Here is a 25,000-nt window from a genome sequence, read left to right on the forward strand (position 1 = left end):
CAAGGTAAATTCCCGAAACCCCTTTTTTTAAATGGGGCACTCCTTTAAAATTACACAAAGTGACATTCTGATCCATTGTTCGTCATAGCACCAACATATAAATCACATGTACTGTCCAACAAACCACCCAACCTAATGAGAACTACTAGAGGTAACCTCATACACCTTGGAGTGCTAGGTTTTGTCCCCCATTCCAATACTGATGGGAATACTTTACAGTAACTGGTTTGGGATGACGATCTATGTGGTGAATTAAGACCCAGCCCAGCGCATCACACGCTTACATACGTAGAACGATAGGGTCAGCGACATGATCATGATCTGAACATTTTCAATACACCACTTTGTGTCTCCGTTGAAAAAGTACAAGTCTTTTGTCTTTTCCCTTTCACGATGGCCAATGGAAAATGGCTTAAAAGCAGCTGTTATATGGATGAAAAGAAGCTGCTAAAAGGATCAGAATAACCCATCTCATGGGTAAAAATAATGCCAAAAATGGGTTAAAACAAGCTGCAATGAGAATTAAAATAACCCATGTTTCCAATACAAATAATGCTGAAAATGGCTTATAATAATTCGGCAAATGGCTTATTTTAAAACCCAAAAAATAAGCCCAGAAAAGTGCTCAATTAAGCCATGTTGTGGCTTGTTTTGATCCTAAATGGTAAGCCGAAAAATCGCTAAAAAGACGCAATCCTGGCTTATTTTAAGCCAAAACAGTTATGGCTTAAATTAAGCCACTGCAGGTCCCATAGTGACTTTTTAGGTCGTTTCAAACTGAAAAATGGTTTGTTTCAAGTCGATAATAAGCCTCGTTTTAATGCTCATTTACAGCTTGTATCTAGCTGCTAGCCATCGATTGATTTCACATCACAATATACATGCATACATGACTGGTACATAGCGAAAAATATGGAAAACCACAAACACTCACAGTCAAACTCAGCTGCTGCTGGTAGTAAATTTGTACATTTTTTTGTTTTTGAGCCATTGCTTGCCCAAATAATCCAGTGGCCAAAGACTGTGATAGCGCTCACGGGTGAAGAGATCGGGATGTCTATCTTGCATCTTTTTTATGAGGCAGTTGGTCAGCCAGTCACCCTCTATGATGGTAGCTGAAAACAAAACTTATCAGCTTTACAAAAAGATCTTGTTGTAAGAATGTGGTCTGCTTCCATGTCGCACCATGAGCAAAGCCAGCCTGCGGGACGCTTTCGCATACAGATTCCTGGATATGTTGCCAATGCCTTGCTGCCACAGATGATGAATTAATAGCTCACCTGGATTTTTCGCCAAAGGCAAGCATGCTCTTTGTCAGGGGGGCTATCTCTTCTGGCGATAGCCTTCAACAGGTTAGGGACAACAAATGATCCGAGGGCCTCTTTAAATAGGCAGCCAGATCAATGCCGGAAGATGATAGCTTTAAGTAGACGAAGAATACTTGGAGAGGACAACAATAGTGGATCGACAAGTATCTAAAACTATGGAAAACTACTGTCTTATATATCTTTACACCTCAAGCTCTGCTGACTCATCTTTCCCACACCAGCCAGCTCTACATCCTTTTGCGTTGCCAAAACCCGGTGGCGAGGAAGGTGGTGGAGGGTTGTCGATCTCTCTATCTCTGTATATCTCTCGGGGGAAGGCCATGGCCGAAAACGAAGGGGTATGCTCGGACGCAGACTGAAGTGGATGAGGAAGGGTTACTGTCATAATCGTGCTGACATGAAGAAGAGGAGGTTTTGAGTAAAGTGGAGTTTAAGAGGTCGGGTGGCGACAGCCATGTGACACTCTTGCCCCACCAAACCCATCGCTTTCTGAGGGTTGAAGCCCTTTTGCGAGATGTCCTCGGGCTTTAAATGGGGAAGGGCAATGAAACTTAGAAAGTCGCAGGTCAGTCAAAGCGAAGATGCTCTCTCCTTTAGTTATAAGGAGATATGGGGAGCAATGTGAAACATACGATAGTCTGGTATAGAAGAGTCTTCAGCAGAAGTGCTCAAGGGTGAGACAGAAGTCATGGCCATGAATGGGGTAGAATCTACAGGAAGAGGGTTGAAGGTTAGCATGCTGTTGGTGGGAGCTAGAGATAGAGTCAAATGATAGCTTATCACAGAAAGCCAGTATACATAATAGAGAAAAGGGATACCTGACCGAGCTTGCAGAAGTTGCTTGAGCCAGGCGATTTCCACATTCGCGCTCTCCAGTTCCTCCGCCGCATTAGTCATTCGAGTGGACCCAATGCCAGATGGAGATGAACAAAATCGTTTTATCTCCCTGAGCATGAAAAGTTTTGGCTGACAGAGGATACAGAGAGTGGACCATTGGCAGCTGGGCAAGTATCAGCAGATGAGCAAGATGTCGTCATCAGAGCTGCGCTCATGACAGAAGTAGGTGAGGTGAGCTGAGAATTTTTAAGCAAAATGTTTGCTGACTCGCAATCCTTACCTAAAGAGTAGCTCTGATGCGCTTGTTATTGAACAGGCCGTGATTCTCCCCCCCCCCCCCCCACCCCAATCCTCAGGCTCTCATCAGTCATTTCCAGTCAACCATTCAATGCAAAGATCCAGAAGATGTATTGGATGATGAACATGAGAATGAAGAAAATGTGGGGTCTCTGCATCTTGTGGAGGATGGTGAAGCAGAGGCTGTATCAGACAGTAACAATCTCGAAATACTTCTCAATGAACCAGGAGGAGAAATGATCGAGATGCAAGGTGAAGAACAGTCTGCAAAAGAGGAGGCTTTGGCGAATACATACAGGCAGATAGGATCCTGTCGTAAGTGCACTTTTGACACATCATCGACTGTTTGCACTGACAATGAGTTTAGTTTTTGAACTCGATCCCAAGGACCAAAGCAAAATCAAGAGATATAATTACAAGCTCAAGCACAACGTTACAGTGGCTGCTTTCGAAGAAGCTCATGAAGCCTTTGGCAGTGAATATTATTCCCTCAAACAGGTGAAATCGCGAGTCGCTGAGCTAGCTGCTCTGTCTTCGACATACTACGACACATGTCCAGACTCTTGTGTATGCTTTGTTGGCCCGTATGTGGAAGACACCGTCTGTCCCTTTTGCAAGCAGCCCAGATTCAATGAGCAGGGGAAAGCCCGTTCGCGCTTCCTCTACATCCACCTCATCCCCTGCCTACAAGCGCTGTTCTTTCATCCTACGAGCAAGCACAAGGTCATGTATTGCTCCCAGTACACTAAAGATAATCAGCAATCAGAAATCATATGTGATGTCTTCGACAGGGATGTCTACAAGACCTTGCTTGAAAAAGAGATAGAAGTTGAGGGAAAGAAGATTGGTGTCAAGTACTTCGCCGATGAAAGGGATATCGCTCTAGCCTTCACCTCAGATGGGTTCTGTCCTCACGACAACCGTTCTGCAACGTGCTAGCCTCTCATTCTCTCCAATCTCAACTTACCTCCCGATGTCAGGATCCATATCGAAGAGCTCTTGTCCCTTGGCCTTGTGCCCGGCCCAAAGAAAGCCAAAGACTTTGATTCATTCCTCTTCCCTATGGTGCAGGAGTTAATTAAACTATCGATTGGTATGAGAACGTGGGATGCAGAAGCTGGGAGTTTTTCTACTCTCAGGGCTCATCTTCTTTTTGCTTCTGGGGACACCTCGTCCCCAACGGGGTCCGTGTAAGGAACGGAGAAGAGGAGAGGATTAACAGAAGAAGAGAGGAAGACGAGAGACGGAAAGAACGGAGGAACTGGGGTGGTAAAGATTAGCCGGAGAGAAGAGGGAGAAGAGAGGAAGAGAAAAGGAGCGAGGAGAGCGGAGCAGAAGAGGCCCTCATCAGAGGATCGGAGACGGAAGGAAGAAGAGGAAAAGGGTGCTCGAGGGGGAAGCGAAATTGGTTAGCTGTACAACTAAGGAAAAGATATATAAAGAGTTCTTCGGATAGACGAAATGAAAGTAACCTTCATATCCTTCCTCCTTCTTTGACTACCTTTCCAAGAAGACCACTCCCAAAACCTTCGCAGACTTCGCTGGCTCACGAACCTCTAAGTTCCCTGACTGGACTAAACCATGGTAAAAACAAACAAAGTAACATCAGGTACTCTCCGGCCTCTCTGAGGACAGGGGTGCCGTTACAGTCCGGCCTTGGAGACGAGATGAAAAGGGTAGTTTAACTAAGCAATGGGATATATGTATGATATACCTCTGGACACTTGTCTGTTGGCGTATGGTATAGGTGAAAGTATATATGCTTGGGAAGATCAGGCAAGCTTATATTCTAGTGAGGTAAGTTTATGTCAAAGGTGGTTCCAGGTAAGACAAGAGCGAGCAATGGGAGCTCGAGGACCTTTCGCAAAGTAACTTATGGAATATTGATCTCCAAGGGGAAGATCAAGATCGAGGATAGAACTCCCTTTTATATACTTCTACAGAAATCTATTTATATTCCTCAAGGTCCAGCTGGAAGTCCAGTTCTATTTTCGGAGGTCCAGCTGGACCTTCTTGTCTGGAACAATCTTGCCTTCCTCCACTAGGTAACTCCCTCCTATGATCTCTTATCTCTTCTACTTCGTGCAGGCTCATGACATTAAGCCTGACAGGTGGTGAAAGTTTTGACCAGAATTTCTGAGTTTTCACCATCACTGAAACCAAAGCCAGTGATCAGACGAGGATTGTACCTCATCTAACATAGCCAGTTATGAGCATAAGCATGGAAAAACCGTGATTGATGTAGTACTCACTTCTCCCCAGTTTTGACAAGGTTTATTGATTAGCTTTGAGTCCTATCTCATGGCGACAAACCATTCCAAAAAGGCCAGTATCATTTTGTGTTTGAAAGCACTATCAGAGACACCATTGTCCTTGGCCTTCCAGTGCCCGAACAGGTCTGGAGACCATAAATCCATCAGCAACAAGCTATCCTTGTGAAACAGACATTATAGGTACTTACACTGTCATCAAATTGTATTTTGGTGGTGTTTCCTCCATTTGCTAAGACCGCTAAACGAGCTTTATCGAGCCGATTAGTTTTTAAAAATAAGTCTGGGTGATTCTTTGGAAAATCGTTCTGAGCTGCAGCTGTTGGACAGGAGTGTTCGAAATTGCCGTCACAAGCGATGACAAAATCCGCAATACCAGATGGCAGGTCCTGCTCCTTTCGCAGCCCAAAACAACATGGGCACTGCCCAGCCACAATGTCTCATAGATATTTGTTTACAGCTTTATCAATGGCTTTTCTCTGGCGAAGAAGTTGTTCGCAATAAAACTGCGTGGATTGGCGTATAAGAGGCCCTCCGTTGCGAGCCTGTATGGCCACATTAGCAGAGGCATTGGATAGATAAAAAAAGTTTTATGAAAGGAGGCAAGTGCTTACCTTATGAGATCCCTTTGCTCTGATGACTCCATTTAGTTGAGATTGCCAGGCAAACAAACCATCCGCAAATCCTTGGACAGCAATAGGCACATCTTGCCATATAGAATAAAAAAACTAAGCAATCGGAATGAGATCGCAGTCTCCAGGAAAGTCATCCGTAACTGGCATAAAACCTCTTTCGATGAGACAAATAGGTTCAGAGTTACAGGAGCAAAATTGGACATCTTTTTGTCATTCTTGAGAAACTGGTTAGAATGTTTTGATCGATTGTCCGACTAATAGTACTCACGTTTTTCCAAAGAAATCAATATCACAATGCGCGATTTCTTGGTGCAGACACAAGGCTCGTTAAGAGCTAAAGTTTTATCCCCACGAAGAGGGGTTTGGAAATTGCGACTCCCACGTCGAAATCTAGTATGTGATGAAGGCTTTGGGAAGTACCTTTCTCCAAGCAGTCATTAAATCGAGCCTATCTTGCCCATAGGGGTTCTTCTTGCGCTTCATGTTGATCCTCTTGAGTAATGTAGCAACACTTTCCGAGACCGAATTCTGACACAGACGATTGGTTTGGATGCAAATAAACGAGCGGAACCGGCAAAGGCTAGTTTGACCTGGGGATCTTAGGCCGTGAGTCTTTTGCAAGGTACTGTTTAGTAATTGCCTCAGCAGACTCAGCATCAGTAGCCTGCGCTACGTACAATAAATCTGATCAGTATCTTCCAAACCCTAAAAGGGCCGACAAGTAGAGACGGCTTACACAATGGGAGCGACTCATAGTCTCCTTCCTTCACGACTCCTCCTGTTTCGATGACTGCCACCCAGACCATGTCTGAGGCAAAGCCGGATACGTCCTTGTGCGCAATGCTCTGGCACCCATCTTCTTGAGCATATCGCCAAATCGGTCGACGAGACATTGTTCATCCGCAGAGGTTGAGACTATTGTCCTAGCTCATACTTCTCCTCACCTGTCAAAGATCCCTTTTTCTACAGTTCCTCCTTTCGTTGCCGAATGATCTTTGTGAGGATGACAAGTCCCTTCTTCATTGTAGGCGGCTTGGGGGGCTGTCAAGATTGAAAAGAGAGGCATTGTTATGTTTGACCGCTGTGATAACACTTTCGGAATATTTGCAAGTTGTGAAGTGTGCATACACGTTAGAAGATGATATAGAAACTGTAGACAGACTGAAGAAACCTATGGACTGGAGATCCGGAAGTTGGCCTCCCAAGAGGTTCCGGATCCGGATCTGCCCAAATGTCCGGATCTCAACTGTCTGTACGGTGTGTGACAGACAACGTGAATGCACTCAGAAGGGTTCCGGATCTGCCCAATGTCCGGATTTGAAGGTTCCGGATCTGCGGAAGGGTGAGGCGGCAATGTCCGCGAATGTGTAATCACTGATTGAATATAATATTTATCTTTACTTGCAGCTGTTCTCCTGTAACTGGTGATTATTCATCTCGACATATCTCCACTCCTCAACGACAATGGCAGCAGTGAAGTCGCATCCCCCCATCACCATCCTCAAGCGCACAAGAGAGGACCAGCACCTTTCTCAAAATAAATTTCTCAAGAAAACCGCAAGGGGGAAAGTCATAAACAGTGAGTCTCTTCTCTTCTTACCAACGCTGACAAAGGCCAGTCTTCCGAGAAAGATATGTCCGTGATGATATCCCCTGTGGATACCAAGACTGCCATCAATGTGCACAGTTCCCAGGATACAAGCCTGTCCTCCCCAGGACCGGATATTTACAACATACAAAGTTTGCAGGGAATGGCCACTACCTCGTCATTGACACCAATATTGTGCTCCACCAGGTATGTCCTCTTTTACCCTGCATAGTCGCTACTAAACTTTCTGTAGATGGACTTGCTCCAGTCTCTCCCGGCACAACTTCCCCTCATCATCCCTTCCACCACTATCCGCGAAACTCGTCACCGTTCTCTTCCTTTATACAATCGTCTTCAACAGCTTATCCAGGATGAAGATCGTCTCATCTGGGTGTGGTGGAATGAAGAGCGTCGTGAGACCGCTACTGTTCGGGAAGTAGATGAAGAGCATGGCAGGGAAAAGATCAACGATCGTAATGACCGAGCAATCCGCCAGACTGTCCTTTTTTACGCCGAGCACTTGTCCCGACTCGCGTCCAATGCCCCTTCCCTCATCTTACTCACCGATGATGCTGCCAACCGTGGGCTCGCCGCCGAGCAAGGGATTGTGGCTGTTAGTGCAAGGGAGTACGTCGATGGTCTAGAACCCGCTGAGCGAGAAAAACTTGTCGACCTCGTCGTCGGTGGTGTAGACGAAATTGAGGTTGTCGAGCGCAGAAGTCGCCGTATCTACCCCGACTATCTTCCTCAGGATACACTTCTCGCAGGTGTCAAAACGGGACGTTACCACCAAGGTCACTTTAACGCGAACCAGTACAATTACCTTGAAGGCACTGTTAACGTTCCTGGGCTTGTACGACCTGTCTTGTTGGTGGGCAGGCAAGCAATGAACAGAAGTGTCAATGGCGACGTCGTTGTGGTTGAAATCTTCCCCGAAACTGAATGGAAAGCCCCCAGAGAAGAGGTTGTTGATCAAGATATAGCTTTGAGGGATGATGATGTGGAAGACGACGAGAGTGGTGGAGTAGCCGATAAGGAATTCGTTAAGGAGAAACAGGAAAGGCTAGAGACGGACGATGCCAAGAAGAACAAGAAGGAAATTCTGCCTACAGGTCGAGTCGTCGGTATTGTTAAACGTAACTGGAGAGCGTAAGTTCGGTCTTGTTTGTCTTTCATTATCGATCCCATGCTAAACCTTTAAACAGATATGTATGTCACCTTGACCGTTCATCTCTTTCCGACTCGGCCTTCACTTCCCTCGCACAACAAACAGTCTTCGCCACTCCCCTCTCTCGTGCTCTTCCCCGTATCCGTCTTAGGACTCGCCAAGCTCCCCAATTGGTGGACCAAAAAATTTTAGTTACCATTGATAACTGGTCCCCCACCTCCCGTTATCCCGATGGCCACTTCGTTCGTGCGCTGGGTAAAGTTGCCTCCAAAGAAGCGGAGCAGGAGTCCCTTCTCCTTGAGTACGAGGTTCCATATCGACCTTTTGGAAAGGCTATCTTGAACTGTCTTCCGGCCGAAGGAGACAATTGGGTCGTCCCCAAGAAGGATATGGAATGTTTGGAGTGGAGGGATAGAGAAGATTTGAGAGATTTGGATATCTGCAGTATTGATCCCCCTGGATGTCAGGATATCGATGATGCACTACATGCGAGGAGGTTGCCGAACGGTAATATCGAAGCTGGTGTCCGTAAGTCCACTTTTCCTCGTTCACCTTGCGGAGAAGGTTCTAATTTCATCAACAATGCAGATATCGCCGACGTGTCACACTTTGTCCATCCCGATAATCCTATGGATTCCGAAGCTGCCTCGCGTGGTACCACTGTTTACCTCGTCGATAAGCGAATCGATATGCTTCCTTCTTTGTTAGGTACTAACCTTTGTTCATTGAGGCCATTTGTCGAGAGATTGGCATTTAGTGTTATTTGGGTATGTTTCCTTTCAATTGTCCTCCTTTTGTCCTCTTTTTTCCTCAAATGGCATCGCACTGACACAACCGTACACATCAGGAATTGAACCAAGATGCAGAAGTTGTTGACGTAAGGTTCGTCAAGAGTGTGATCTCGTCCAAAGAGGCATTCACGTACGAAGCCGCTCAATTACGCAAGGATGATAAGTGAGTTGTCTTGCGGACCGGGTTTGGGTAATGACCCAAGCAACAACACTAACGTCCGCATGCAGATCTATGAACGACCCGCTCACAAACTCCATTCGCCTTTTGAACCACCTCGCTATCAAATTGAAAGACGCTCGCATGCGCGCCGGCGCCCTTTCCCTGTCCTCTCCCGAACTTAAAATCCACCTCGCTTCATCCGAATCCGCTGAGCCTATCAACGTCGAGCAAAAGAAGCTTCTTGAAACGAATAGTCTTGTAGAAGAGTTCATGCTGCTTGCCAATATCTGGGTCGCCAAGAAGATCCAAGAGGTTTTCCCGGCTACTGCTGTTCTGAGAAGACATTCTCCGCCACCAAAAACCAATTTCGAGGTGCTGCAGGATATCTTAATGAAGAGAAAGGGAATAACGCTTGATGTGTCCACCTCCAAGGCTTTGGCCGATTCCCTCGATGCTTGTGTTGTAAGTCACTTTCCTGTAGTTCATAGATGATTACTGATAATAGGATAGATTGCTGGAGAACCAGAATTCAACACCCTTGTGAGGATTATGGCTACACGATGCATGCTTTCGGCAGAGTATTTCTGTTCTGGAAGTGTATCCAAGGAGTCTTATGGACATTATGGTTTGGCTAGCCCCATCTACACCCATTTTACTGTAAGTTAATCCCACAACTTTCCCAACGTTTACACTGACAAGACACTCGGCAGTCCCCAATCCGCCGATATGCCGACGTCCTCGCGCACCGCCAGCTTGCTGCGGCCATCAACTATACCCCTCTCCATCCCTCCCTTCAATCTAAATCCCATGTCGAAAGGATCTTGTCTACTGTCAACAAACGACATAGGCTTGCGCAAATGGCCGGCAGGGCGAGTGTGGAATTCTATGTCAGTTTGACTTTGAAGGGTAAGGGTACTGGCGAGGAGATTGGCGTGAGAAGGAAGGAAGAGGCATGGGTCGTTAGAACATTCAAGAACGGTCTGGCGGTGTTTGTTCCCAAGTGAGCACTTTTCTTTTTCTGCCTTCCTGTGCCTACTTTTACAATGGCTGACTTCATATATAGGCTCGGCTTGGAGGGACTTGTCACTTTCCACAAGGAATTGCACACCTATGATGCCGAAAACTACACCATCTCCGTCCCTTCTCCATCTGGTGAGGTCGTTGTAGCGGTGTTTGACAAGATCATGGTAGATATCTCCATCGAGAAGGATGAAAACACTCAAAGGGGCAAGGTGAAGATGATTATGGTGGAGCCTGTCGATTCCGACACTTTGTAGAGTTGATCTAAATGAAGAAGGCTTCTTATAAATCATTATGTATGATTATACTATGAATGCATTCATTTGTTCCTGGTTCGTTTTGATGTAGGAACGAAAAGAGTACAATGGTCCAGTACGAGTAATAATGTTTCAGTTACTATTGGAGCCCTCAATGAGAACAGCGCGGCTTTCACCATTATTCTAAGAAAGAGCGCGACATAAGAAGATCACTTTGATTGATGGGTAGGCGTGCAAGGAGGTCGATGATATGACCTTCAGATGAGAACTGTCATTTGTCAAGCAGGCTTTTTGTCCCAATATGGTCTGGATGCTCGATTTGAAAGGGCAGTAAACGCTATGCATTTAGGTCATGTATACTTCGTTCATTGTTGAAAGAAGGATCAATGGACGTGCGACGTATGTTTTTTGATCGGAAGTAACCTTTTTCATTGTTTGATCATTGATCGCTGCCTTTTTTGTGCGTCTGCACTGTGCATCCCGTTTGTTGAGTTGATTATCATTCCATAGCTTTGAAGCACGCCTGCTGCACTGTGGGTGCATGCGCCTATTGTGCACCGGAAAGGAAGGCTGGAAATGTGACGGTGCATGCAGAGAGCGATAACCAGAAATCAGAAAATATTTCTTCTCTAATGCCTGTTACTAAGTAGGTCATAACGCTCCATTCCTTGAGCTATCCACACTCTTATCTTGGCTTCTGGTAGATCAACGACATGGTCAAACTTTCGCCATGCCCCATCATCTTGTTATCGCATTTTCTCATACCTGCCATCGCCTCGCCTGTCCGACCACTAGCTCCATTAGGCAATGATGGCAGTGTGATTTTAAATAAACGCACAACTCTTGCCCCAGGTTTCACGTGGGGATTAGATCCTATGCGAGGAGTCAATATTGGTGGTTGGTTAGTTCTGGAGGTAAGTTCTTCGCCTTCCTATCATCGTGTACCTTTGTGTATGTTAGTTTCATCCATCCTGATGATAAACTCCTCGCTCGAGGCAATATAGCCCTGGATAACTCCTTCTATCTTTGAAGGAAAGCCGGACTGGGTGGTAGATGAGTGGACATACGGAGTGTATATGAATAATCAGAGCGATACGATGGATGAGATAACAAATCATTGGAACACATGGTTCTCATACACAGAGCTTCACAAGTGAGTCGTCCACCTCTTTCATTGACCAAAAGCAGCTATTAACTGGCGGAGAACAGCATCGCAGCTGTAGGGCTCAACACGATTAGGATTCAAATTGGCTGTAAGTCACAATCTAGTCAATATATACTGATAAATTGACAGTTTGGTCTGTCATACCTCTAGAGAATGGGGAACCGTATCTGGTAGGCGCATATGATTACCTCAAATTAGCAGTAACATGGGCTTCTAGTTTAAACCTGAAAGTTGGTATTAGAATGTTTGATGCAAGGTGGAGAAGAAGAACTGACGATTAAAAGGTGATGGTGGATGTTCATGGCTGCCCAGGTAAGAACTTTGTTCTGAGGCCGATTTATAAATGTAACGCTCACTTTTGTGTGCTGTTCTGTTCAAATAGGTGGACAAAACGGCTTTGACAATTCGTAAGCACAATTCGCACATGACACGGCACTGATACACACTCCAGTGGTATCCGAGGCGTAAGAGAATGGTTCACCAACGATACCAACATCTCGCGTACTCTTTCCACCCTTCAAGTCCTGACAGCTGAATTTTCCCAATCGTTCTACAATAACACTGTCATTGCCATCGAGCTCGTCAATGAACCATTTCCTTACTCGACCAGCGAGCTTAATATCTTGAAGAGCTATTACCAGGCAGGATATCGGACTGTGCGGAGTAATGATGGGGCGAGCAAAGTGGTTGTGGCGATCGACGAAGGGTTTCAAGGGTTGCAGACTTGGGAAGCGTTTATGCAAGAATCGAGTTATAATAATGTTGCGATGGATACAGTAAGTCGAGTAGTTGAGAGCCTTGGCGTTAACAAGTCAGCATATATACACAATGTAGGGTTGGCGTTCAGAGATATATTAGCTGATTTGTTAGGTTTGACCCAAGTCTGATCACGATGGGATATTCGGAGAGTTTGGATTGGTATTGCGGCCAGCAAGATTATTTGGTCGCTTCCAACAACGTTCACTGGACCATCGTTGGGGAATTCGTCCGTAAGTGACTCTGGTTGGGGGCGGTAGACTGAGCATTAGCGGCCAACACGGATTGCGCGTACTGGTTGAATGGTCGAGGGGTGGGATCGCGGTATGATAACACTCTCAACACATCTGCGGCGTGAGTCATATCGGCCTCAGACGAATCGGACTTTCTAAACAAGTCAACAGGCTCCAGTATCCGGGTAACTGCGACGGTAAGACGGGCGCCGACCCTAGCAAGTTTTCTGCCGAGTATGTCGAGTATTTAGCAAAGTCGTTCGAGACTCAGACCTGGGTTTATGAGCAAGCGGTAAGTCGTTAGGCCGTCAATGTAACGAATGGCTAACGGAAATCATAGTCCGGTTGGGTGATGTGGACGTGGAAGACGGAGCAGGCGGCGGATTGGTCGATGCAGACTGGGATGACCTATGGTGAGCGATAATTCGAAAGGAGCGAGCTGATTTTGTAGGCTGGATACCGACTCCCATTTATTCTAAACCCCATGGGTGAGTCATTTCCGAGTAGGCAACGCGCTGATGGCAGGACCCCATGTGCTTCCAACACAAGTGCGAAAGCGACGAGCGGGGAGACGAGATATAGAGTCGATTGGTGGTTGGTGCTGGTCCCTTGGGTTGTACTGCTATTGCACTAGATTTGGCATGCATACAAATGATAGATTCCTTCTTTCACTCCCGGTTCGAAGGAGGATAAGCTGTTGGCGGCCCTGCGACAGCAATATGCCCCTGCTCTGCCTTTTCCAACTCCTTCAACACCTCGGCTTCACGAACGCGACGTCGTATTTGCTCTCGTCGTACGCGTCCATGTGTAGCTGCTTCGTAACGCGCTTGTGCTAAAGCTCGCGAGGCGCTGCAGGGGGTTGGTCAACAAAAAGCTTTTTCTTTGTTTCCTCTTTGAACGACATACTCAATGTTTTGCTTGTCAAGCATGTCGCGGTGGGTTTCTGTTGCGTAACCTAGTCTATGCCAATGCACCCACGCTATGACAGCACTCTAAAAACCTGTCAGCCTTACTCGCGACAACATAATATGAGAACCTTACAGCCACACCAACGACAGCAAGGAATCTCGGATTTGACATGTACCTCTCCTCAGCTGGACCTGACGTGGGAGGACTAAAGCCCTTGCTCGGATCCTCGTACGGTCTCCATCCTTGAGATCCATCAAACCCTCCCCAAGCCCCTCTACCTGCATCGCTATCTCTATACCTCCTACTCGCACCGCTCCACGCGGCCGCACCTCCATTTCGCCGCCTTGCGATTTCAGCTCGCATAAGGGAATCTGACCATGTCTGGGTACCGCCAGAGGATGTGGAAACATCCCATCCGTAGCCGGTTTTGAGGAATGCGGAGCGTGAGGACTGTTTCGAGAGCAGGTTGTAGGCTTTGTTGAGAGTTGCAAAGTGATCGGGGGACGATGAAGGGTGGGAGGAATCGGGGTGTAGCAGGAGAGCCAGTTTGTAGTCTGAACAAGTAAGACCATCTTGGCTCTTATTCCGCTGATTGTGGCAGGCACTACTTACATTGCTGCTTGACCTCTTGCTGAGTAGCACTTCTATCCAACGCCATAACCTCAAACGGGTCTGGTGGTCCCCCATTTCTCCCTTTTTCTGGGAACCTATAGCTCTGAGCTAAGGGATCCTGCCGCCCCTTTCCCTTCCCAGGGTGACCTTGTGATGCAGAACCCCCGTAAGACGATGACGAGCCCTGATCGAGTGAGTCGTCTGACATGGCTGCTGTATGAGCATTGCGACGCCACATGTGGACGGTGGGAGAATGGAGGCGAGACGTTACAGCGAGGGGACGGACGGTGACTCCGAAGGAAAGCATGGCCGGGGGAGGGGGGGTTCAGCTGGGGGAGTAGCAGAGCGGCAGGGAATTTGTCAGGCGGGACGACGAAGACGACGAGAATAACAAAGTTGGCGATGGTCACCGGTCACATTCGGAATCGGCCGACCAACATGGACATCGCCGGTGGCGAAGGGGAGTCCCGGGGGACTTGCCACATGTGGCCGCACTGATCCTCTCGACATACTCTATTACATGCATGATGCATATGAGATCCGTAAAAAAAGCTCAGCCGGGAGCTGGATGGATGGCTCGCCCTTCTATCTGGAATCAACTTCTGTACTGCCTTGTACTCCTAAACAAAATGCGCACAGACCTCCTTTACCCAGTTGACTCAACCGCGACTTAGTTTTTCTTCGTATCCAACTGTGACCTTTCAAACCTCCTGTCACTCTTCAGACCCAAATACTTTTCAAGCCATCTTCATTTTCTTGACAGCGACACCACCTCTTCTAACTATCCCTATTATGATTAAACTCAAAGAAGTAGAAAAGAACAAGAGCGCCCACTCGAAGCTTATAAAACCCCCGCCGTCCTGTAACCTCGATCACGCCACAGATGAGCCCAAGACCGCTAAGAAAGGTATCGACAACATTGTCGAAGATAATAAATATCCAAAGGAGCGGAAGGATCGAGTGGTGGCCCAGATCTTACGAGCCTTCTCTCTTTCAAAAATCAAGCCTACTGCTAAAAAGAAGCCTGGGCCAGGAGGGGAAATAATGCGTAATCAGAGTGACTTCAAGGTCAATACCAAACTGGACAAAGTGGCCAGGAAAATGGAGACGTTAAATCGCAGGACTGCCACAGAGTCAAGTTTTGAGCTCGTTGAGAAAGAAGAAGAGACGGAGGAGCCAGAACCGGTTGCCAGAATTAAAGGTACGTTGCGCTAGTCTTTACCTTGAGGATAGATGATCACACATACTACAGTTCCTCACGCCCTCTCACGGCATCGATTCGGATGCTATGCACAGACTTCACTACCAGTGAACAGGACACCAGAACCACAACTCCCAAATGTGTCTACTAAAGTCGTGCAAGAACAATGTTCTGAAGAAACTGAACGGCAAAAGTCGATATCCAAACAGAGAGCAAAAATATCAACGTCTTCCGTCCAAGCTGCCCAGCTCAGCAAAGATGTTATTTACCCCTCGCCTTCATCAACTGATACTTTTGAAACTAGCGATACGACCTGCTCGCCAGAGAACAAACCGCCCATGCCACCTTTTCCGACGCAACGAGTCATCTCCCACCATTTGAAACGACCTTCACAATCTCCGTTTGGACCCCGAGCTACATTTTCCACTAGCACCCCGATGACCAGGCGTGTACGATCAGCTTCCAATCTTCTTTTTAAGCGCTCCCCTTCAAAGATCAGTATCGTCACCAGGAAACCTGTGCCTGTGTATATCGATGTGCCTCTTTCATTGGATGATGGCCATATTTCCGGAGTGTCGATCTTTACCAGAGACATTGTGCAGACACCTTTGGAAAAGACGAGCAGTGCTGGGCCGCACAAGGTGAGCTTTTACTAAAATACAAACGCTGAAATATATAGAACCAGCTACTCGCCACACCGCCGACGCCCAAGTTCAATATATTAACCGACGTCTTTTTTTCTGAACAGAGCCCAACAAAACGGGGGAGTCTTTTCATCGTCAATAATTCTTTTGATTCTTACGAGCAGTATCAGAATACCCTTTTTGAAGACGTGTTGAAGACTTGGGGACTTCCCTTGGATGTGATTCACCCAAAGGAAGTTGAGCTCTATAAGAAAGACATTGCGGCTGTACATAGCAAGGAGACTGTTGATAAGAATGTTCCGCCTGTACAAACGCAAAAAAGAACACCAAGGACTGTGGCATTTTCAAAACCAGTCAAAACCAATCCAGGTGTCAAAAAATTTATCTCTATGGATGAACGACGTCTAAGGAAGCCAGTAGGGAGGGTAAAGGATATTGTAGAGATTTTTGAAGATCGCTCGGTATGCCTTTTTTTTTTTTTCTCAGGATACGGAAGCGGAAGGACGAAGGTGACAGGAGAGATTATTTTTAGGTCGACAGAACGATGACTCCAATAAGAGGTGAGCTTTATTGATAGGTGAATTGGGGCCTAAAAAAAAACAATTGGTCTAGAGCTGGGCAGGATACTTCAGCGGCCTTCTTCAGTATCTTCTGATAACCTTGCTGCTGAAAGCAGACAAATGAGTGAGCCACCTATAACGTTTCCAAGTCTCGTAGTTAATTCCGAGTAATTCTAGTGGAGGGAGCCCGTAAAAAGGTTCGAGGTGTCGTTGTATGAGTAGGGGAATTAGGCGATGGATATGAGTAAGGGATTAGGTCTTTGACAGGTTATACTCGAGTTGTCTACATGTGTTTGTATCTTGAGATTTCTATAAACATCTAAAGTGTTGTAAACTGTGTTCTTTTTTAACCTGATTTATGAAACATCGGTAGCTTGTCCAAGCATGACTTTGGCCCAGAATTTGAGCATTCCTCTTCCTCTTTCATGTTGAGGGAACAGGTGAGCATCCCTATTGCGAAGAGTTAGGACCGAAAGTAAAAGAAAAAAAGATCATTGCTTTCTACGCACCTGACAATGGCAGTCGCATGTGCATTGGTAATCTCTGGCCACCACGTAAAGTACTTTTTGAACGGCAACTGGTTCAGCCAGAGTGCCATGCGCAATTGACTATCTTTCAGCTGGACTTTGACGACGACTTGCTGCAAGGGTGTGGTTTTGTTGTAGATATCGAGCGAGGGACCGTCCGCGTTTTCGATGAATTCCGATTCGATATTGCGTTCGATGCGCCGGATCGTGTCTCTGAGGTGTTGGATCGATAGGCCGGAAGCGGACGATGCGATGGGGGCGGTGGTTTGGGGGGTGGAGGAGGATGAGGATGTTTGGGCGAGTTGTTGGAGGCGGCGTTTACTGGATATGTCAAAGATGTTAGCGGGGGTGTAGGGAAATCAGCAATATACGTACGATCGAGAAGTATCGAGTGATTGGCGGGCCAAACTGGGGGTTGATTTTTTTATGTCAGCTAATGTAATGAAGAGCTTTGAGGCCGGGCTTACATGAGGCATAGTACGATAGGCAGCATGATTGGGAAAAGGAGTATGATAAGCTGGTTTCGTTTGTTTGTTTTTTGGGTGATTTTTCGGTTTTTTTTTTGTCAGAATCGAGGGTTTAAAGATTTTGTCAAGATGATAATGATTAGGATAAGAGGATGTGGGGTGGGGAGGAAATAACTCACATAGTTGAATGGGAAGCGGTACCTCAAAACAGGGGGTAACGTACCGATATACGTTCCCAGACTCTTCTTTACCGGTCTTTTTCTCCCCTTTTCGTTCCCCTTTCCATTCACCTTTCCATCGACCTCGTCATCTTCCACCTCTCCCCTTGACCAAGAACGGATCATCCCCGCCTCGTCACAATCCACGACAAGTCCCTGATCCTGCCATTGAGCGAAATGGTCGACTGTTTCGATGGCGGCGGTGGGAAAGGGGACAGAGTTGTCGTTGATCCTGTCGAAAGGCGGGTGGGGTCAGTTTTTTGTTTGTTTTTTGTTTGTTTTTTGTTTGATTTTTGTTTGATTTTAGATGGGACTGGGTAGACGTACGCAGCTGCAAAGAGCGATAGACGCTCAAACTTTTCCAAGGCATGATAGAATACCGAGCCTGCTCGTCCTCGTCAGCTCTCTGCCAGCCGAGTCCGACCCGGTCCCGGCGTATGACGTACGGGGATCTGCCATAATCTCCAACAGCGGTCTCGGATCATCCTCTGAATACTTGTCGACGACGTATAGCTGTTCGCCCGATCGGGACATGATACGTGCGCCGAGCCAGCAAAGGGTTGTCGAGAGGAGGGTGTCTTTTGACATTGAGTAAATAACCGGGGGGGGGGCGGAGAAGAGCGACTCACTATAGCGGGGGATACCGTAATGCTGTAGACATCGAGCGGTATGAGCGCCAGTATACGGGATGATACGATTGCGAAGAAGACTTACGGGAGAAGAGAGGGTGGAGAAGGAGATGGGTTTGTGGGTGTCGAAGAATGAGGGAGACCGGGAGTGGAGGAGGCCGAGGAGGTACCTTGCGACGACTAGTTTTGTATGCATGTCGGGGCCAAAAAAAGAGCTTTGTCAGCGTAAGGAGCCAAGGGTACGAGCGAGTCCAAGAAAACTGACGTCCTCCCAGAGAATACCCAGTCACACTAAACTTGACGACCTGTTTGTGCTGCGATTCCAATTCTCTCACTTTTTCGTCCACCTATTCCATGTTCATGTTCCAAGTTCGGTTAGGAGGTTGGAAGGACCGAGCGGGGGAAAGGAAAGAATGGAAAAGACGTACCTCCCAAGCGACCCGGCTGGCACAAACATCAATCCCATCATACGTCAACTGAGAAGTCATCCCGCCCGCGATCATGATCACCAGTTCTTCCTGCTCTTCCCCTTCTGCATGGTGGGTGGGCACTTGGAGTGTTTTGGTGATGACCGGGTCTTCTGCAGGACCTGATACTTGCGCGTGGGTGCGGGGGGTGCGGGGGGTGGAGGCGGCGGAGTGGGAGGCGGAGTGGGAGGCAACCCACGCCGCTTCGAGTTCCTCCTTTGCGACGCTCAAATGGGCAGGGCAGCCCCATAGACCATGTATGAGGAGCACGAGATGGACGTTTGCGCGGGACGGCATCCGGGAAAGAGTTGTTCAGTGGCGAGAAAAGTGTGAAGAGACGAGATCTGGCCTTATCTCACCGCGCCAAAACACGCGGCCAGTGCCCGTCCCCGAGGCAGTCGCGGTTTCACAGGTCACCACTGGTCACCAACTGAGATCGGGACAAAAAAAAGCTCGATTCAATCCCATCCATGGATCATTTCAATCCCATCCGTGGATCATTTCAATCCCATCCGTGGATCATTTCAATCCAAGGCTCATTCATTGCCGCTCTATTTATTTTATTTACACATTTTCCATGCATTTTAACGTATTGATTTATTTTATTTACACATTTTCCATGCATTTTAACGTATTGAAATTCGGTGGTCATTTGTGGCAATTCTACCCAGTCTTCCGCTTTCGATGATCCGCTTTCGACGGAAAAAACAAGTGCGTTCTCCATTCTTTTTTTCCTCTTGAAAATCTCTACGAGATCCCGTTCATCCGTTCATCCTCGTTTTCCATTTCCATTACCCACAAAACGGCAACCACGCTTACGCCTCGGCCTCCTTGGCAGCCTTCTTCTTCTTCTTGGGCGCACGCAGGGGCTGGGCAATGAGGTTCTTGAGCTCTTCATCTTGCAAGGATTTGGAAGAGGAAACCTTGTCACTGTGTATTACAAGATATGAGTTGGGTAGGGGAGATGTGGAAGGGTGGACTTACGGAGAGTACCAGGCGGGGGTGGGGGACAAGAGAAGAGGACCACCGGGAAGGAGGGCGACTGTGGAGCGAGGTTTATTAGCTTGGAGGGAGATGGGGAACGGGACGTACTGGTGAAGAAGAACTCGGCGACGAGGGTACCGGGCGCAGTCTGGACAATGTCATATGGTTTCAAAAGGCCTATTCCCAAGATTTAGTTTTCGTGGCGATCATTTACACGTACCATGAGAAACAGCCTCCTGGACACCCATCCTTGCCCTCTTCTCGTCATCAAGCGCTCGGAGGGTAAAAGGAAAGGCGCCGGCCTTTTTTTGAATCTCGGAAAAGACGGCTCGGGAAGTCTTCATCTTGAGCTGGTAGTTGGTGTCGCCTCGCTTGTAGATGGATGTTCGGGACGGGTCCGCCTTGGCCTAAAGAATGTTTAGCATGATTACCGTTTTGACGCGGGAGGGGCGCACCTTGCCGTTGGTACCGGTGACGACCAAGACGTCGACACCGTAAACCTCGCCCTCCTCAAAGGTAGCAGTCTCGTGGTCCCTCCTGAGCTCTGGGGACGGGTTGAGCAGCACCCGCTTCTTACCGTCCGTCACATTCTTCTCGTGCTGGCAGGAGAGCATGCCCTCCACGGGGACACAGTCATAAGACTTGGTGGCCCTGTCGACGACGTCGGTGACGTCCCAGTTCTTGGCGCCGGCTTTCAGGGTGCGCATAGCGAGCTGGGCGGCATCGTAGGCGGCCCTGATGACGTCGGCGGCGAGCCCGTCGGTCTTGGCGGAGAGGTGGATGGTCTCGGCGTGGGTGACGGGGTAGCCGTCGAGGTGGATGCCGAGCATGATCTTGACGACGTCGCCGTCCTTGAGCTCGATCTCGGGGTCGGAGGGGAGGGGGGAGACGTGGGAGACGACATTGTTGACGGAGACGGAGGTGGGGAAGGCGGAGCCTGGGGGGGGGTGAGCGGGGACGGTATGGCGCGGAGCGACTTACCCTTGCCGACCTTGACGCCGTTCTTGGGCTTGTTCCACAGCGGCGCCACGGCGTCGGCGACGAGTTTGTCGCCCCTGTGCAGTGGTCAGCGCCGTTCGCCGTCCGCCGTGCAACATACTCGATACAGAGGTCGAGGACCTTTTTCCCGGGGGCGATCTGGGGGACGAGCTTCTTGAGGACGTCGGCGAGGGCCTGGCCTGCCGAGGTGTACTTTGTGAGGCTGCAGGGGTCAGCGGGGGCGGGGGGGTGCGAAGCGGGGGGGGACCTACGCGTCGTCGGAGAGGCCCTTCTGGGCCTGCGTCTCCGTCTGCGGCTCCTGCGGCTTCTTGAGGTCGACGGGGGCGGACATGGTGGTTTAGGGGGGAGCTAAGGGGGGAGGGGGAGGGGGGCTGACTAGGGGGAGCTGAAAAAGAACACCAAACTGGCAGGTGATGTCACAATAAACACATACCGCCGGCTAATCCCGCCGCGTGGCACAATGCATACATCCTACACAAACCCCCCCCGCGCGGCGTCCCCCGCCCCCGCCCCGTGCTCCCACACCAGCGCGCCCCCGAGGTACGTCTTCTCCACCCGCCCCGTGAGCCGCTTCCCGATGTACGGCGACACCTTGTTCTTGAACCGCAGCGTCTCCTGTGCGCCATGAGCAATGTGACTAGAGTACACCGACTTAATGTGACAGCGTAAAACACACACTTACCAGCGTCACCTCAAACGTCGCATCCGGGTCAAACACCACAAAGTCCGCCGCTGCACCCGTTTGTATCACGCCCTTCTTCCCCTGCAGGCCCACCTGCCTCGCCTGCACCGGCCCCATCCACTCGACGATCCGGCCCAGCTCGACCCGCCCGCCGGCCCCCAGCTCCGTCCACAGCAGCGAGAGACCCAGGCCGAGGCCGGACACGCCCCCCCACGCGGACATGAAATCCCCCTTCTTCAGTTCCGGCACACAGGGCGAGTGGTCCGATACGACGTAGTGGATCGTCCCGTCCAGCAGCGCCTCGATGAGTTTTACGCGGTTCGATTCGTCCCGGATAGGCGGGCAGCATTTGAACTGCGTGCCGTTTGGCGGAATGTCCGTGTCGCAAAGGCAGAGGTAGTGGAAACATGTCTCTACTGTTAGATTCTCTAGTGTTGGATTTTCAGTGTCAGTGTCTTTGCCAGTGTCTTTGCCAGTACCAGCGCCAGTGTCTTTGCCTTTGCCTTTGCCAGTACCCAAGGCAGATTGGAGAATGGGGATGGCATCGGAAGCGGAGAGGTGGACGATGTGGAATCGTAAGTCGGGGTACGATCTGGCGATGCGGAGGATCAGCTGCAGAGCAGAGATTTCCCATTGTTGAGGACGGGATTGGAGGAATGTAGAGTATTCCGATGGGTCGGCGTGGCCGGTGGCGTGGCCGGCGTCGCTGGATGGGGCGTCGAGTTCGGCGTGGAACATGATCAAAGCGTTGGTGCCCTAGATACCCGAGTTAGTGGGCAGGGTCCAGCTCTGAACATACTTTTAACGCGTCGCATGCTTTGATGATATCCTGTTCCCCGACACACGGAAACTCCTAAACTCTCATTCAGTTTGTCCACTCTCTTACACTGTTCAACCGGACCCACCTCGACACCCGATTCGATCAAGAAACATTTAAACCCCTTGACCCCGGCTTCCCAAAGCCCCCTCAGCTCTCCCTCGTTCCCGGGGACGATCCCGCCCCAGAACCCCACATCGCAGCTCACCCCGACCTCTTTCGCGCATGCCTGTTTAGTAGCGAGCGCGGAGAGCGTGGTGGTAGGCGGGATAGAGTTGAGCGGCATGTCGATGAGCGTGGTGATGCCGCCCGAGATGGCGGCGAGTGTGCCGGTACGGAACCCTTCCCACGCCGTACGACCCGGTTGGTTCAGGTGGACGTGGGTGCTGTCAAATGTGAGCGCGGGTAAGAAGACGAATAAACATACTCGATAAGACCGGGAAGCAAGATTTTTCCATCTTCAATCTCCCATACATCTGCTTTTCCGTGTTCTGGTTGGTGGATACCGAGCGTGACAGAGGTGATCGTCCCGGAATCGGTATCGAATACGATCGTCGCAGGCTGGGGGCAGAGGTCGCCCGGGAGGATGGCTTGCGGTGCGAGGATTGTTTGTGACGGCATTTGCGTTTTTGTCCAGAGGGATGGTTTGTGAATAGAGGGGAAAAGCAGATGAAAATACGTGACATGAACAGTTAAGCGATATAAAACAATACGCGATAAGAAAATCTCCCGCCCGAACATGACGGACAAATCTCGGCCCGAGATAACCCACTAACATTTGCATCTTTCTGCGTGCATATACACCTCGCCCATCTTCACATTTAACACACAAATCAATCTATAAAACAATACTCTCCACAAGTTGCCATTCTTCCACCTCGCCTGCGCACTTTACAATCCCCAGCTCGTTGATCGTCACCGTCGCCTGCCCCGAACCCAAGCATGGATCCTCGCCGTTGGCGATCGCCGCGATTTCGTCCCGCTTTGCAAGCGAACAGTCGCCGTAGAAGAGCGAGAGGTGCGGGAAATAGCCATCCTTCTTCTTCTCGTCGGGACTAGATGGGGAAGCGGGGGAAAAAGCAGCGACGGTTTGGTCGTAAAGCGATAAAAGCTCGGCAGTCGGTTGAACGGGCGCAAGCACGGATTGGAAATACGATCTCCCGCTCTGCGCTGGTAACAGCCCCAGCGCGAAATGACCACCACCCCCGAGGCTCGACAGTCCAGATCCAGTGACCCTCGCGACCACTTGTCTTAGGGTGTTGCTAATCTCCCCGACGGGGGTATCGAGCGGGATAAACGCGAATAACGTGATGTGCGGCTCAAACGAGGGGGAGGCGGATCCCCTCGTCCGCCCGTCGTCCTCGTCCTTTTGGCAGATCGTTTCATTATAGAGTTTGGAAAGGCGGTTGATTAGGTGCTGGTAGTGGAGTTTCTCGTTGGCAGATGGCATGAGCCAGATGGCGTAGCCTTTTATCGGTGCGTGCGTGGAAGGGAAAGGAGGCATGAGTAGAAGTATAAGAACATTTTTGACAGGCTTACCGGACAAGGAGCTGGTCTTGGTATCTGACATGGTTGGAGGTTAGGTATACAAGTGTCCTGAAAAGTACGCAGGGAAAGGTGTTGGTGGTGTGATTGGATAGCCGTCTGCCTCCACCTCCACCTCCACTCTGACGCATCGTATTATATAATCGAATCCTACGTATGATGCATGCAACGGTACAATTACGTTGTATAAATATCCATAACCATCTCGTATAAATACCCATAACCATCTTATCCTTCTTACTCCACACACACTCACAATGGCACTCACGTTCACAATCTTTGGAGGAGGCGGAAAAGTCGCAAAGCATTTCACCAAACTCGCCGTCACCGCGGGCCACAAAGTCCACTCGGTCATCAAAGACGATGGCCATGCGTCTGAACTCGACTCTCTCGGGGCTACCACCCACATCCTCTCCCTCCACGCCGCCACCCCGTCTACCATATCTTCTCTCTTCCGCCAGACCAAACCGGACGTAGTCCTCTTCTCAGCGGGAGCCGGCGGGAAACCACCAGGTGCGGATGAGATTGATCATAAAGGCGCGGTCAAGGTGTTTGACGCGATGGAACAAGCGGGGGTGAAGAGGCTGGTGCTCGTAGGGGCGCTGGATGTGCGGAGTAGGGACAAGGGCTGGCCAGAGTGGTATAACGAGGAGGATAAGAAGGCGAGTGATAAAGTCTGGGGATCGATTGGGTCTTGTACGTCTCCCTTTTGCGAAAACTAAAACTCTTACTAATACACCAATCAATGGTAATCAGATATGCAAGCCAAGCTCGACGCCGAACTCAATCTCCACACCCGCAGCAAGATCGATTATACCGTCATTCGACCGGGGACCTTGACGACAGAGCCGGCTGGGGGTGCAGTGATGGGCAGAACGCATTTGGCGCATACTTCGTGAGTGTTTTGTCTCTCTAGGCGAGCATGGACGTAAATTGACACCCCCACCCTCAGACGAGAACTCGTTGCCCAGACAGCCCTCGCTATTGCCACCAACCCCTCCACCATCGGGTTCACCATGGACGTCATGGACGGCGACGCGAAAATCGAAGACGAGTTGGAAAAGGTTGTAAAGGAAAAGCTTGACGCTTGGACCGGTTGAGACCTCTTTACGTCTGCCTTTCAGAGCAGGGTGGGCCTTGTACCTCTGTCTCTAACATAAAGTAGATGAAAGATGATTTGACGGGAGTAGACGGTTAAAATGAATAGCCTAGTCAGAAGTCTCAGAAGGAAAAA

The 25,000-nt window shown here is 49.2% G+C and overlaps 10 protein-coding genes across 11 annotated transcripts; 5 read left to right on the forward strand and 5 right to left on the reverse strand.

Moving 5' to 3' along the window:
- Positions 1-2,819: 2,819 nt before the first annotated feature.
- On the forward strand, positions 2,820-3,401 carry CNBD5460 (hypothetical protein; the record flags this gene model as incomplete). The annotated part of the gene is made up of 1 exon (XM_770498.1): positions 2,820-3,401. One exon carries the CDS (start codon positions 2,820-2,822, stop codon positions 3,399-3,401), a length of 582 nt encoding a protein of 193 aa, XP_775591.1.
- Positions 3,402-6,831: 3,430 nt separating this feature from the next.
- Positions 6,832-10,351, forward strand: CNBD5470 (hypothetical protein; the record flags this gene model as incomplete). The annotated part of the gene is made up of 10 exons (XM_770499.1): positions 6,832-6,946; positions 6,987-7,162; positions 7,209-8,104; positions 8,161-8,651; positions 8,712-8,890; positions 8,971-9,077; positions 9,143-9,536; positions 9,585-9,731; positions 9,785-10,074; positions 10,138-10,351. The coding sequence occupies 10 exons, from the start codon at positions 6,832-6,834 to the stop codon at positions 10,349-10,351; spliced, it is 3,009 nt and encodes a 1,002-aa protein (XP_775592.1).
- A 713-nt stretch (positions 10,352-11,064) lies between these two features.
- On the forward strand, positions 11,065-12,997 carry CNBD5480 (hypothetical protein; the record flags this gene model as incomplete). Its single annotated transcript, XM_770500.1, has 12 exons — positions 11,065-11,265; positions 11,356-11,504; positions 11,561-11,604; positions 11,646-11,746; positions 11,801-11,828; positions 11,899-11,923; positions 11,968-12,292; positions 12,448-12,505; positions 12,584-12,626; positions 12,677-12,797; positions 12,846-12,918; positions 12,957-12,997. 12 exons carry the CDS (start codon positions 11,065-11,067, stop codon positions 12,995-12,997), a joined length of 1,209 nt encoding a protein of 402 aa, XP_775593.1.
- Positions 12,998-13,173: 176 nt separating this feature from the next.
- CNBD5490 (hypothetical protein) lies at positions 13,174-14,072 on the reverse strand (the record flags this gene model as incomplete). Its single annotated transcript, XM_770501.1, has 4 exons — positions 13,174-13,354; positions 13,412-13,497; positions 13,547-13,968; positions 14,027-14,072. 4 exons carry the CDS (start codon positions 14,070-14,072, stop codon positions 13,174-13,176), a joined length of 735 nt encoding a protein of 244 aa, XP_775594.1.
- A 746-nt stretch (positions 14,073-14,818) lies between these two features.
- On the forward strand, positions 14,819-16,649 carry CNBD5500 (hypothetical protein; the record flags this gene model as incomplete). Its single annotated transcript, XM_770502.1, has 6 exons — positions 14,819-15,227; positions 15,279-15,868; positions 15,907-16,332; positions 16,404-16,431; positions 16,484-16,555; positions 16,609-16,649. The coding sequence occupies 6 exons, from the start codon at positions 14,819-14,821 to the stop codon at positions 16,647-16,649; spliced, it is 1,566 nt and encodes a 521-aa protein (XP_775595.1).
- A 138-nt stretch (positions 16,650-16,787) lies between these two features.
- On the reverse strand, positions 16,788-19,036 carry CNBD5510 (hypothetical protein; the record flags this gene model as incomplete). 2 transcript variants are annotated; one of them, XM_770504.1, is made up of 11 exons in its annotated part: positions 16,788-16,881; positions 16,941-17,279; positions 17,334-17,366; positions 17,426-17,475; positions 17,605-17,875; positions 17,971-18,028; positions 18,090-18,221; positions 18,273-18,294; positions 18,358-18,452; positions 18,538-18,619; positions 18,701-19,036. In XM_770504.1, the coding sequence occupies 11 exons, from the start codon at positions 19,034-19,036 to the stop codon at positions 16,788-16,790; spliced, it is 1,512 nt and encodes a 503-aa protein (XP_775597.1). The 2 variants fall into 2 exon arrangements, with proteins under 2 accessions (XP_775597.1, XP_775596.1); XM_770503.1 differs by having other exon boundaries at positions 18,090-18,294.
- A 518-nt stretch (positions 19,037-19,554) lies between these two features.
- On the reverse strand, positions 19,555-21,053 carry CNBD5520 (hypothetical protein; the record flags this gene model as incomplete). Its single annotated transcript, XM_770505.1, has 8 exons — positions 19,555-19,669; positions 19,724-19,781; positions 19,832-19,900; positions 19,944-20,130; positions 20,179-20,660; positions 20,705-20,778; positions 20,823-20,924; positions 20,974-21,053. 8 exons carry the CDS (start codon positions 21,051-21,053, stop codon positions 19,555-19,557), a joined length of 1,167 nt encoding a protein of 388 aa, XP_775598.1.
- A 140-nt stretch (positions 21,054-21,193) lies between these two features.
- CNBD5530 (hypothetical protein) lies at positions 21,194-22,842 on the reverse strand (the record flags this gene model as incomplete). Its single annotated transcript, XM_770506.1, has 5 exons — positions 21,194-21,337; positions 21,405-22,160; positions 22,204-22,257; positions 22,310-22,607; positions 22,649-22,842. 5 exons carry the CDS (start codon positions 22,840-22,842, stop codon positions 21,194-21,196), a joined length of 1,446 nt encoding a protein of 481 aa, XP_775599.1.
- Positions 22,843-23,059: 217 nt separating this feature from the next.
- CNBD5540 (hypothetical protein) lies at positions 23,060-23,671 on the reverse strand (the record flags this gene model as incomplete). The annotated part of the gene is made up of 1 exon (XM_770507.1): positions 23,060-23,671. One exon carries the CDS (start codon positions 23,669-23,671, stop codon positions 23,060-23,062), a length of 612 nt encoding a protein of 203 aa, XP_775600.1.
- Positions 23,672-24,023: 352 nt separating this feature from the next.
- CNBD5550 (hypothetical protein) lies at positions 24,024-24,866 on the forward strand (the record flags this gene model as incomplete). The annotated part of the gene is made up of 3 exons (XM_770508.1): positions 24,024-24,462; positions 24,523-24,661; positions 24,719-24,866. 3 exons carry the CDS (start codon positions 24,024-24,026, stop codon positions 24,864-24,866), a joined length of 726 nt encoding a protein of 241 aa, XP_775601.1.
- Positions 24,867-25,000: the final 134 nt, after the last annotated feature.

The sequence above is a fragment of the Cryptococcus neoformans genome, chromosome 4 (assembly GCF_000149385.1).
Source record: "Cryptococcus neoformans var. neoformans B-3501A chromosome 4, whole genome shotgun sequence".
Lineage (NCBI taxonomy): Eukaryota > Fungi > Basidiomycota > Tremellomycetes > Tremellales > Cryptococcaceae > Cryptococcus > Cryptococcus deneoformans.